Genomic DNA, 12,853 nt, shown 5'->3' with positions numbered 1-12,853 from the left:
AAAAGCAAACCAAGCCAGATGGCATGTAATGGGGACAGTGTCTGCGACTACCAAGAGACAACCTGTTTACTATGTTCTCCTCAGTGATGCTGAAAGCCACTTTAAAAAGTGTTGATACTATTGACATGAGCCACAGCAGATGCATCAGTGAAATCTGACTCTCACAGCTGGTTCCTTTACATCCCAGGCTGTGATAACAACTGTCTTTTCCAAAGCTCAGCTGTTCTCCCAGAGCTGTCCTTCAAGCCAGCCCTTAGTTCAGTACTGTGTAGAAACACCCCTGATGTTCTTCTCATAATTCAATTTACCACAACACTGCCATATACCCCTGACATCATGATAGTTGCTCAGGACTATATTATGAGTTAGCTGGCTCATTTGCACTGCAAAATATATTTATTGTTGTCCCCTAGACCAGGGGTAGTCAACCTGTGCGTTCGCTGGCAGGGGGCTCATGGGAATTGTAGTCCATGAACATCTGGAGGACCACAGGTTGACTACCTCTGCCCTAGACATTAAATGATACATGCCTAGGAAAAAACTAATCACAATCCTGTTAATTATGCTTAGTACAATACTGAGACAAATGAAAATATCTAGAGGACACCTGCAGAGTGTAGCAACTGGAAGTCCTCTGCTCTGAGTAAAAAATGTTCAGACTTTCAAGCCCTCCCCTTCTTTCTGTCAGCAACTTGCCACACACAAGTTCTTTTTCAAAGCATGGGCAACAATCCTCAAACAAATATAGCCTCAAAATGAAACCATCTACTGGCTACAGTATGAAAAGCATAATAAAATCAGGGTCCAGGAGCACCCTTAAGCCCAACAAAGATTTATTCAAGGTGTGAGCTTTCGAGTGCAAGCACCCTTCCTCAGACTAAGAGTGAGGAAGAGTGCTTGCACTCAAAAGCTCACGCCCTGAATAAATCTTTGTTGGTCTTCAAGGTGCTACTGGATCCTGATTTTATTGTGCTACTTCAGACCAACATGGCTACTCATTTGAATTTTAAAAGCATGTTCAAGAACTGTGTATTGTGTGTCCACAGCTTTCAAGGTCTGGCCTGAAACAGTACCTGATTATCCAGGGCCTCAAGTCAATATGTCCTGACCGCATTTCTGTTCAATCTCTCCCTTTGATTGGATGGGACTTTGGACTAAACACAGCAAGAAACTTCCTTATTGGTTAATAACTTCTAGATAGAGGCCAGCCTAACAGAGTGGGAAGGGACCTGGAAAGAGCTGCTCATAGAAACTCACTGAACATTTTCTGTTTCTAACCAATTGAAAAACACCACTGGCTAGTATTGTCTGTGGATGCACTTTATGATCTCTTTCACTATGCTGAAATGCTTTGCATTGGAAAATGGAGTGAAAGTCAGTTTAATTTGGTAAAGGAAGTATCTGTGATGACCACATTAGAATTGTTCTAGTGCAGTAGCCCTGCTCGTCTATTGAATACGTATTGATAATCTTTTAGATGCTGCTGGATTTGTTTTGTTTTGCAAGATGATTGTGCTTTCTTGGTGCCACTCAGCAAATTAGAGTTCCTGGGGCTGAATAAATATTCTGGCTTTTGCTCTAAGGCATTCGGGAAACTAGGTGATCATGGGTGGGAGCAGTTGTATGAGCTTCTGCCCTTTGAAAGAAGGAAAGGCCAGTTCCGTCTCTTTGCCTTGAAACAGACAGTCTCTGCCCTATTTCTTCCCATACTACCCCACCTACAAGTGAAGATCTGTTTCTCAAGCTCTGTTCTCTACTCTCACCTCTTCAGAGACAGAGCATATTCTGTGGTGGCATCTTACCCATGGAGCACCCTCCTCTTTGAGGCTCGCATGGTGACTACTTTACTTTTGTCTAGAGACCAATCTAAAACACTTCCTTTTATCCAAGTTTTTAATTAGTGTTTTTATCCTATCAGCTTTTTAACGGTCTACTTGTTTTATGGATAGTTTTGATGCTGGTTATGTGCTTTAATGGCTTGTGCTTTAATTTTGTGGTTTTAACTGTAAGCCCCTTAAACCGAAACAGACTAAATAAATAGATAATAAATTGATTTCTTGCATGGAAAATACATTTCAGGGCTGAAGGTCATAGATACAATCACAATGGGTACAATCACAAACCATTACTAAAAAGCTTAATATATGAACTCAGAGAGCTAATTTTGATCATATATCAAATACAGTATCATGTATTTAGCTTATTTGCCAAATTGCCTTGATATACCACACAGTAAGGCAGTACTCCAGGCTGATTTTGTGGTACACATGGTCAAAATTAAGGTATTTTAAACAGGGAAATGAGCCACAGGACCTGTGGGTACTGTTTACGCTTCTGAAAATGTAGCATTCTCCTATCCAAAAGAGAATATTCTTTTTTGGTTGGAAGATGGGTTGCTGAGATTTTTGTTCAATCACCACTGAGTTTTATGCAAAATCTTGCTTTTTGGTTCTCCATTATCATTGATGTTAATAACAAATCTATTCCTCTGAGACAGCTATGTTATGAACGTACAGTTTCTACAGACATACAGTATTTGCTGGCGTATAAGACTACTTTCCCCCCTTGAAAAACATGCCTCCAAGTGGGGGGGTCGTCCTATACGCCGGGTGCACTTCAGTTGGGATAGACATAGCTGCCCATAGTGGCCCATAGTACTGTAATGTAATGTAACAAACTCTATATTTTGAGTGGAAATGTTGGGGGGTCGTCTTATACGCCCAGTCGTCTTATATGCCGGCAAATACGGTATATAAAGTTACTGTGACAAGGTTGCCCAAGGAACAACCCCCCCCCCCCCCAGCACTATAGATGTTCACAGTCAGGATGTTATCAAAGCTACAGGTAGTTGACTTGCAGTGCAGATAGAACATGTTGTGCAAGCATCAGGAATTTGTGGGACTTAGATAGGAGAAGCAGGGTCTATAGGTATAACTGTGGCACAATCAGGTCAAGAATCCTGCTGACTTTTGCAGTGCAAAATCTTGCTTTTTGGTTCTCCATTATCATTGATGTTAATAACAAATCTATTCCTCTAAGACAGCTATGTTATGAATGTACAGTTTCTACAGAGATATATAAAGTTACTGTGACAAGGTTGCCCAAGGACCCCCCCCCCCCAATCAAGTCAAGAATCCTGCTGGCTTTTGCAGTGCTATCTTGCAGCCTGATTTCCAGTCCAGCAGACTGGTATTAAAAACAACTTCAAGACTGACTGACTGACATTTATTTATATACTGCCCTCCCCTGCAGCTCAGGATGGTTTACATTGTAATTTGTGGTGCAGTACAAGGAACATCATCATTTTGAACATATAATAATTGAGAACACATAGTACCTCTGAACATAAAATAATTGCGAACACATAGTACCTCTGAACATAAAATAATTGAGAACACATAATACCTCTGATAGTAGAGTTCATAACAATAACATGTTCAACCTTCAACATCAACATTTACCTGTAACATTCTGCCTTCACAGTTTGCTATCTGATGTTATTTTAGCACTGTTGCTTGGCACAGTTGTCTGTGAGATGTAGTTGGTGGTGGGAGGTGGTCTCCAGGCTCTGATTGGTTGGATTGCTTCATTGGCCTAGACCAAAAACCTGGTGGAGGTGCTCCATTTTCCAGGCCCTGCAGAACTGTTTAAGTTCTGGCAAGGCCCTAATCTCTTTTGGGAGCTTGTTCCACCAGAGGGGGAGATTGCCCTGGCTCTGATCGAGGCCAGATGAGCCTCCCTGGGCTAGGGATTGACAGCTTGTTGGTACCTGTAGAGCATATTGGTTCCTCAAGTACTCAGGACCCAGACTGTGTATAGCCTTGAAGGTGGTTGATTACCAGAACCTTAAGCCTGATCCAGTATTCAACTGGTAATCAATATGGGCCCTCCAAGTTGTTCTTATAAGATAAGGGATAAGGGTAGGTCCTCATATAGTGAGTTGCAGACATGCAGCCTAGAAGTGACCATTGCCTGGATCACTGTGGCTAGGTGTTCTGGGTCCAGGTAGGGCACTAGTAGCTTAGCTTGGTGCAGGTGGAAGAGCGCTAGCCATGCTACTCTTGTGACCTGCTCCTCCACTGAGAGGGGGGGGTGTCGAAGATCACACCCAGGTTCTCTGCTGAGAGTGCAACTGATAATTGTACCCCATCCAGGTAGGACAAGCATGCTTCCTTGCCTGGACCTTCCTACCAAACCACAGGACCTTCGTCTTTGAAAGATTATGCTTCGGACAGCTCTGCTTAAGCCAGTCCATCACTGCTTCTAGACATTTGGCTAATGAGTCTGGGGGTGAGCCAGGATGGCTGTCCATCACGAGGAAAAGCTGGGTGTCATCTGAGTCCAAACCTCCTGATCAGGTGAGTGAGAGGGCATAAGAGGATACTGAATGGTATTGGGGAGAGAACCGTTCCTTGTGGCACCCTGTATGGGAGTTGCCAGGGTTGAGATTGGTTCTCTCCAATTGCTATCTTTTGCCGCGACCATCAGGGTGACAAGTGCTGTCTCAACCCCATGGCCAGAATCGAAGCCTGATTGGGCTTTCATAAAATTTCATAAAAGTTAGTATACTAGCCACTTCAGCCAGCAAGAGTAATCTGAAGATATCTAGTCTATTCTTCAAAGGCAGCAAAGGGGCCTCTAGTTCCTTTTTTGTGTCAAAAGTTGGTAGAAGGTCGTGGCGGAGTGTTGAGATTTTATCTGCAAAATGGCTCGCCAATGCCTCACAGCTGATGTCCAATTTGTCTCTGTTTTGGTGCTCTTCTTTGAGGGTGATGAGTAACCAGACTACCCTAAATAATTGTGCTGGGCTCAAGTTTGCTGATGTGATGAAACCAAGTAACTGTGTTTTATTGTCTTCACCACCATTGCATAAGCTTTCATGAATGACCTGTAGGATGGTCTAAACACTTTATCAAGAGTTTTCCTCCAAACTAACCATATCTAACCATCTCAGTTCCTGTTTTAATTCATGGAGCTCCTCAGTGTACCAAGGGGTCAGTTTTTGATGGGGGTGGAGAGGGCATTGGGGGGCGATCTCATTGATGGCTGTCAGCATCTTGTCATGCAAGTCACTGACCAGCTCACTTAGAGAAGTGAATTGGTCCCGCAGAACTTTCAGGAATCGCTGGGTAAGCCAAAATTTGCTCGGCACCCAACAGAGGAGGGGGAGGTATTCTTAACTGGGCCTTCAGGGTGTAGTGGTCTGGCCATGGGGTTAGCCATTATCGTCTCCACTTCCAATCCCACACTGAAGATTAGATCCAGGGTGTGGCCTGCCTGATGGGTGGGGCTGCTTACAGATTGGGATAGCCCCAGTGTCACCATGGTCAACATGAGGTCCAGCCCACTTCCAGAGAATGGCAGCTCAGAATCAGTAATCTGGGGAACTGTAATGGCCAGGCTGCCAGTGCCTCCAGCAGGGCTGGCAGGGCATCTGGTGGTGCACTGGGTGCACAGTACACCACCCAGATGGCCAAGCTCTCAGCTGCATCCCACTTGAGGCCAACACATTCTATGCCTGGGATCAATGGCACAGGAAGGGCTCTTAAGGAGTAATCCTCCTGGGTTAGAATTGCCACCCCTCCCTACCGCCCCACAGTCCGTGAATGATGGAGGATAGAGAACCTGATGGGGGCCAGCTCTTTTATGGTGATGGTTTTGCCACCCCTGTCAGGCATGCCAGGTCTACTTTCTGCTTTGCAAAATAGGTTTGCAGTGTGGTGGTTTTGTTTTTAATTGACCTGGTTTTACACAGCATCAGTATATTTTTACATTTGTATCCTGCCCTTCCCTGAAGGCTCAGGGCAGATCACATTTATTCTTTTATTACATTGAAATAGCAGTATCTCCTATTTCAGACAGAATTGTTGGCACACTTGCTAAAAAGGCTGTCTACCCAAGTCCTTTATCTTAGCTGAGAGACAGCATGATATAGTGGTTAAGAGTGGTGGCTTCTGATCTGAGGAATCGGGCTTGAATCCTCACTGCACATGAAGCCCGTGAGGTGACCTTGGGCCAGTCACAGTTTTCTCAGAGCTCTCTCAGCTCCACCTACCTCACAGGGTGTCTGTTGTGGGGAGCGGAAGGGAAGGCAATTGTAAGCCACTTTGAAACTCCTTCGGGTAGTGGAAAGTGGGGTATAAAAAACTTTGTCTAGGCTGTTTGTGTTTGTGTGTGTGTATGTAATAAAAAGATGGCAGTGTTAATATATCATGTCCCAAATTCCATCAATTCCCCTTCAAGACTAAGAAGAGTCTTGAAAAAGGTGCCAGTATTCATTATTGATGAGAACCATCCCCCAAAAGCCCTGATCTTAGGTATTCATAAAGTCTGCATGAATGATGGTTACTAAGTGAGCATTTCTGTTTTTGACCTGTGCTTTTATTGACAGGAGACAACTGGACAAAAAGAATCACTGCTCCAAAGGCAACAGGGCATGCATACATGAGAGCAATCATACCAGGCTCACCTTATGAAAAGTCAGGCAGTCCTTATCATTTCTGTTCCTGGATTTCAGATCAAAGTTATATAGTGCTCTGCACAGGGCTAGTGGCTGTGGTAACTGTTTGATAACTTGCACCGAGTTTGTTGGGAAAACTCCATTGACCCCATTGATTTCTCCGAAGTACCAGTTTTCATCCAGCTGACGGTGCAGTATAATAATGTCACCTTTGTTGAACCTTAGTTCTCCGGGGTTGTGTCCTCTGTAGCTATACAGGGCTTTAGCTTGAGGAACCTGTAGATGAAAGAAACAGAGAAGTGAGTTAGCTCATGACAAACTGATGCAATGTTGAACAATACGTGATTTGGGACCATTTCTAGTGACTTCAAAATCAGGGGTGAAAGCTAAAACAATTTCTCAGGTCACACTTGATGTCCTTAAAATGACAGGGCCTGAAGAACTAATTCCTGATTTATATCAATGTCTTTTCAGAATCTAACAGCTACCAATGAGTAACTTATATCCTTAAGTGATTCTATATGGCTGAAATTTCTCTTGTGAACTCAACAGGACTCCGATAATAGATCTTTTAAAACCTAATTGCTTTGTTTGGATTTGTGCTATTGTTGAGCAGAATGAATAATAACTTGAGAGTGAATCATAAAAGTCATTGTATTCATTCTGCCATACAAAATATGAAGAGATCATTATAACTAGGGTAATGTGGATTGTGCATAGCATTACTTTTATTTAGAAAATGCACTAAGCCAGCTTCACCGGAGTAATCAATTATACCCCTGCCTCCAACAGAAGGACTCATCATATGAAAAGTCTGACAGATCTTATTCATCGTATATGCCAAGTAACCTCCTATCTGAATTATTATACTGCTGTTGAAGTGAACCACCCCAGAAGACAGTCTGGAGTTCCTTTGCCTGGATCTTGTCCTTATGTTGTATAGTTTTTCCTCCTTCTGCTATTCAAGTTTCTTGAAGAAGTTAATGAATAACTTGGTTGCAAAGGGTAAGGAGGTAGGGAAGAGAGACATCATGGACTTTGCACACATTTGTAAAGTCAGAAGACATACATAGAATAAGTGGGACAGACTCAGTGTTTCAGGAAAGACTGGCCATTTACTTTATGGGGAAAAATCCCAGTGGGCTCTTGCCCTAAGTCCCACCACCCCCACAGTGGAGATGGTGAAGTGGAGTACAACTACCACAAAGCTGGGGGCCACTGTGCCTGTTCTCTTCCTTGTCTAGACCATTAAAGAGTGACACTTTCATTCTGTGCCAGCAGCTGGATGCTACCTCTCACCCAAGTGGGTTTCAGCCATTGCATTCCTCCTTGATAGCTCCACCATGCTCTGGCCAGCAAAGATAAACATAGCACAGTCATGCTTGACTTTGTCCTGGGTTGGTATAGTGCAGCTGGTGAGGAGAAGCATGGGCACACCCTGCTGGCATAGGTCTATAGTACAGCCAATGAACTAAAAAGTGCAATAAAATCACTGAACAATGGAAAGGTACCTGGAGCAGATTACTGCTGATATGATTAAAGTTACTGCTGATATTATTAAAGCGGGGGGAGACATTCTGCTACAGCAGCTCTACACCTTCTTAACACTCATATGGCACTCAGAATGCATTCTATCAACATGGAAGAAAGCCATCATAGTGCCAATCCTGAAGAAAATGACAACTGAGAATGTAAGAATTATTGTGGCATCAGCCTCTTGTCAGTTATTAGCAAAGTATTCATGGAGGTCATACAATCAAGGCTACGGGAGCATCAGGAACAGACTAGTAGAGAAGAGCAAGCAGGATTTAGGCCACATTGGGGCTGTATTGATCAAATGTTCGCCATCCGTCAACTAGCAGATGAAAGAATTAGGTGCAGAAAGGGAACTGTCATCATCTTTATTGACTTCAAATCTGCTTTTGATTGTGTCCACTGGTCTTCTCTATAGAAGGTACTAGAAACTGCAAATGTGCCCCCCCCTTCAAATAATCATACTCCAAACAGCATATGATGGCTCAATAAACTAAGTGCTAATTCAAAATGAGCTATCAGAGGAGTTCACTATCCAGACTGGAGTGCACCAACGAGATGTGACCTCTCCCCTAATTTTTAACATTGTAGTTTATTTCATTATCAGAAAAGCATTCAGGTATAGACATGGAGTTCGGTATTGCCAAACCAGTTTTCTGACAGATCTAACATTTGCAGATGATAATGCCATACTTGCTGATACAGATGCAGAGGCTACTAACATCCTGTATGACATTGCCCGCATTGCCCAATCTTATGGCTTAAAAGTAAATGTGGACAAAACCAAAGTCATAACCACATATGGATCTCCAACAAATGGATACCTCAATGGAGCCCAAATTGAGCAAGTCAAAGAATTTAAATACTTAGTCTCATTGGTGCAAAAAAAGAAAGTGTCATCTACCACTGAAGCCCATAACAGGATTGGCCAAGCAACATCAGCATTTGCCACACTCAAAAGGTTTGGCCATGTCTGCAGAATGAACATCAGCAGAGAACGACCAACTGAATGGAATTTCCAACGACTAGTGCCAAATAAAACATGGCTTAAACCAGGGGTAGTCAAATTGCGGCCCTCCAGATGTCCATGGACTACAATTCCCATGAGCCCCTGCCAGCATTCACTGGCAGGGTCTCATGGGAATTGTAGTCCGTGGACATCTGGAGGGCCGCAGTTTGACTACCCCTGGCTTAAACAGATAGAGGAAGACCTTAGAAACCAGCGATTGACTATCCATATGGCCAAAACTACTGCCACCAATCACCAAGAGTGGAAACATTTTATAAACAAGGCAAAAAGTCCAGCAGCACCTACAGCATTGTATTGGCCGACAGGACAACCTGCTCCACCAATCACCAGCTAAAGGATAAAAAAAGAAAAGATGGTACAGCCAGAAAGGAGGAGCATGGCATTACTTGTACTCTGAAGCTACTGGGTCTAGGCTGACATAGAGGAACACAGATACAACAGAACCTCTGCCAGCTGAGGTGTGGTGCATCTGCAGGGAAGAAGCATGGCAGTGCTCACCTTTGCCAAGGGGCTTAGTGGGAGTGTGGCCAGCAAGGAGGAGTGCCATAGCACTCCCAGTTGGGCGAGGGGAATGGCTCGAGGAGAAGTTATGGCCTTTTCCATGGGCCCTTTATTGTCCTACGAATTTGCCCCTGATGTGCTGGTTTAAAAACCTGGATCATTGGAAGTAATCCTTAATCTCCTTTGGTTTCAGAAGCTTAAGTGAGCATTACCACAGCCTTCTAATTTAGCATGAGTGAGAAATACTTTGTCAGTGAAATGTGTAGTACCTAAGATGGGAAGTTTTGTGTTAAATCTGTAGGTTTGAAGGAAGCCAGGACCACTGATAGTTCAATCAGCTCTTTATTGTGATCTCATCATATTGTTACAAGAAGCAAAACTCAACTGAGAACTCCCTGAAAACCCCCAATTTATATACAGTAGCAAGCAATGGATCTTCCTGCCAAGGCATGCTTTTGGTTAGTTTCGGTTTAAACTGATCCTGCAGATGGGACCTAGCCACACATTGGTCAATTACATTGCCTGCTTGGAGAACGGTCCAAGATCGGTCCTCAGCAGAACCAAAAATGCAACATTTTGTACCCAGGAAGAGATTCTAAAGTTCTAGGCAGGTTGTGTTCATTTCTTATTGCATACGTCCCTCACCATCAAGAGCATGTGTATTTTTATTATTCACAAAGAGCTGCACTTTGTGCTAATTTCCTTATTCACTTCCCTAGAAGTACAGCTCTAACCCTGCTTCCTTGCAAATCTCCTTTCTTCATCAAAGTGAACGCCCACTCTCCATGTGTGAATTCAAGTACATTTTGGAATGGGGTAATACTGTATTGGCATGTTGGTAAGAGGTGGTATTCCATAGAATTGTTTACATTGCAATAGTGCAAGAAGTGACTTACACTGTTACAGCTGGAAAATAACATTATAGTTGCTAAGCAAGGAAGAGTAGAAGAGATGCACTCTATTTTCTCAGGGGAAAAAGTAACAATCCTTGTCACAGAAGGTGTGGGTTTGCCTTCAGGCCTATGTTATTAGTTACTGTGACATCACATTGACTTACGCTAGTAGGAACAGACTGCAATGCTACTTTTGGTATCCTTCTCAAGACTGGATTTTAACTTATATATCTCAGTTCAGGTCTTTATATATCTACTAGACCTCGGTATGCTTTACATTTCATGATAAAATTATGCACTGTGGGGAAAACACCTGTAATGAAATCAGGAGAGCTGAACAACCTGCCTTTTAAAATATATATTTGACCCAGTCCTCAAAGCAAAATGACTGTTCAGTTGAAACATCCACTTTACTGACTTGAATCCTATTTTATCCCCTCCAGAAACTTTCAATTTAATATACAACAAACCCGATCAGTTAGCTTGCTGGAGCAAATCCGGACTTTTGCAGTCACCACCTGAGAGCAGCCAGGAGGCCTTTTTCCCTCCCATCAGGAGAAGCAACGGAGATAAGCAAAGGGTGCTGTTTTGGCACAAGGTTCCCCCCTCCTGTGCACTAAGCATGGAAAAGGAGTAGCTGCATCAGTTCAGAAACCAAGTTTGTTGATGCCAGCAAGTGATTTAATGATAATAAGGTGATGGAAATGCTAGTCAGCATTTGAGTCATTCCAATATTCCTCATGAAAGCAAATGGATGTGCACCTTCACCCACAGGCATACAAAGGGCAGGCTAAATATAGTTCTAAATCGCTGGCTGAAATAATAACCAGCAAGAAAGTTGAGATTGTTGTGCTGAGATTTTACCCACCATGCATCATTAAAAAAAAAACAGACTGCCAAAAAAAATATTTAGAGAATGGCAGATAGGACTACTGAGAATTAACAGCTGGATGAAAAATTCATACAACACAACATAATTCTAAATACCAGAGGTGAAGAACAAACAAGAGAAGAGAGCTTTGTCCATCCTCCTCTGCTGGTAAGCATTGGACTGCATGTTGGTAGAGGCAGAATGGTGTGCTAGATGAACGACCAGTCTGACTACCAAGACACATCTTTATGTCCAAAGTTTGGTTGGTTCATAGTCTGCAAAGTGAAGTTCATGGCAGGTCAACCGGCACGAACCTTCCATAAACTTTCAATATTTTCATGATGGTTTTCTGGTGGTTCATGAATGAATACATTTAAAGTAGTTATATTCAATGTGATGTTTCATGTCACCAGACTCCAACCCAGTATGATTACTTCCACACATTCCCCACAACACCAGAGATACCTCCGGGAATAATGTTCTGAGATAGATGCCTAATTTTTCCCATCCCCCATGCTCTTTAACATCTATATGAAGCCATTGGGTGTGGTAATCTGAAGATCTGGGCTGAGTTGTTACCAATAATTAGATGACACTCATATATATTTCATGGTTCCAACTGATTCCAGGGAGGCTGTAGGAACCATAAACTAGAGCCTGAAGACAATTTTAGGATGCTTGAGTGAAGCTTAATCCTGACAAGACAGAAGTTCTACTACTGGTGGCTGGAAAGACTGACCTGAGATCTGAGGTGGCTCCTCCTCTGGATAGGGTAGTCCTCTCCTTGAAGGAGTGGGGTTCTGTTGTACCTCTATCCACTGTTAGGTAAGCAGGTGGCAGTTTTGCCTTTCAAAACCATATACAGCTTTGGACCAGCAGTGCTGAAGGTCTGCCATGCCTGCTGTCACATCATTACTGTGGACAGGATCTTTTCTGTACTCAGGATCTTTGCTTACATTCCTTCTAACGATTTGCTTGATTATCTATCATATAACCATTAATCTGGTGCCAGAAGTGATGACATTTCAGCACATGGCACAGTCCTTTGCTGATTTTTTTAAAGCTGTTCCTCAGTTTTACAATTTCCCCCTTTGTACTGACTGTGTTTGATCTATTACTGGTTTTAAATCTATGCTCCTTTGTATGCAGTGCCCTGGCTTTGCAGCATATTATTTACTATCCTTGTTTAAATTGAATGCTGCTTTGGGAATGCTCTGTTGAGTGTGTGGCATAGAAGTATCGATATCCTGTAAACAAAAAATATATCTGGAAAAAAGTGTCCTTTTACATCTTGGACCCGCTGATTAAATATTGCTCCCACCATCTAATATTGTTTCTCAGTGATTAGCCATTTAAAACATTAGCTTGCATGTTGTTCTTCACATTCCTGCTGAGTGTTCAGAGGAGATTGGTGGCCTGCACAGAATGGCTGATTTTGCCTGGGAGACCACCTGAGCTTCCAGATGTGCTCATCCATTCCTTCCTCTTTCCAACTTGTAGAAGTACAGGAGAAAATAGATGAGCTGATACTAGTGACTATTGCTGGCCACAGGTGGCCAAACTGT

The 12,853-nt window shown here is 43.0% G+C and overlaps 1 protein-coding gene across 3 annotated transcripts in view; it reads right to left on the bottom strand.

The window, feature by feature from the left end:
* The window catches only part of SH3RF2 (SH3 domain containing ring finger 2), a 152,711-nt gene that overhangs the window by 64,748 nt on the left and 75,110 nt on the right, over nt 1-12,853 (bottom strand). For all 3 annotated transcript variants that reach the window (XM_077326965.1, XM_077326967.1, XM_077326966.1), the window contains exon 3: nt 6,470-6,736. In XM_077326965.1, the coding sequence (XP_077183080.1) occupies nt 6,470-6,736 (267 nt within the window). The remainder of the gene's footprint in view (nt 1-6,469; nt 6,737-12,853) is intronic.

Source organism: Paroedura picta, chromosome 3, assembly GCF_049243985.1.
Source record: "Paroedura picta isolate Pp20150507F chromosome 3, Ppicta_v3.0, whole genome shotgun sequence".
In the NCBI taxonomy this organism is placed as follows: Eukaryota; Metazoa; Chordata; class Lepidosauria; order Squamata; family Gekkonidae; genus Paroedura; species Paroedura picta.
This window is presented reverse-complemented; position numbering and strand designations above follow the sequence as displayed.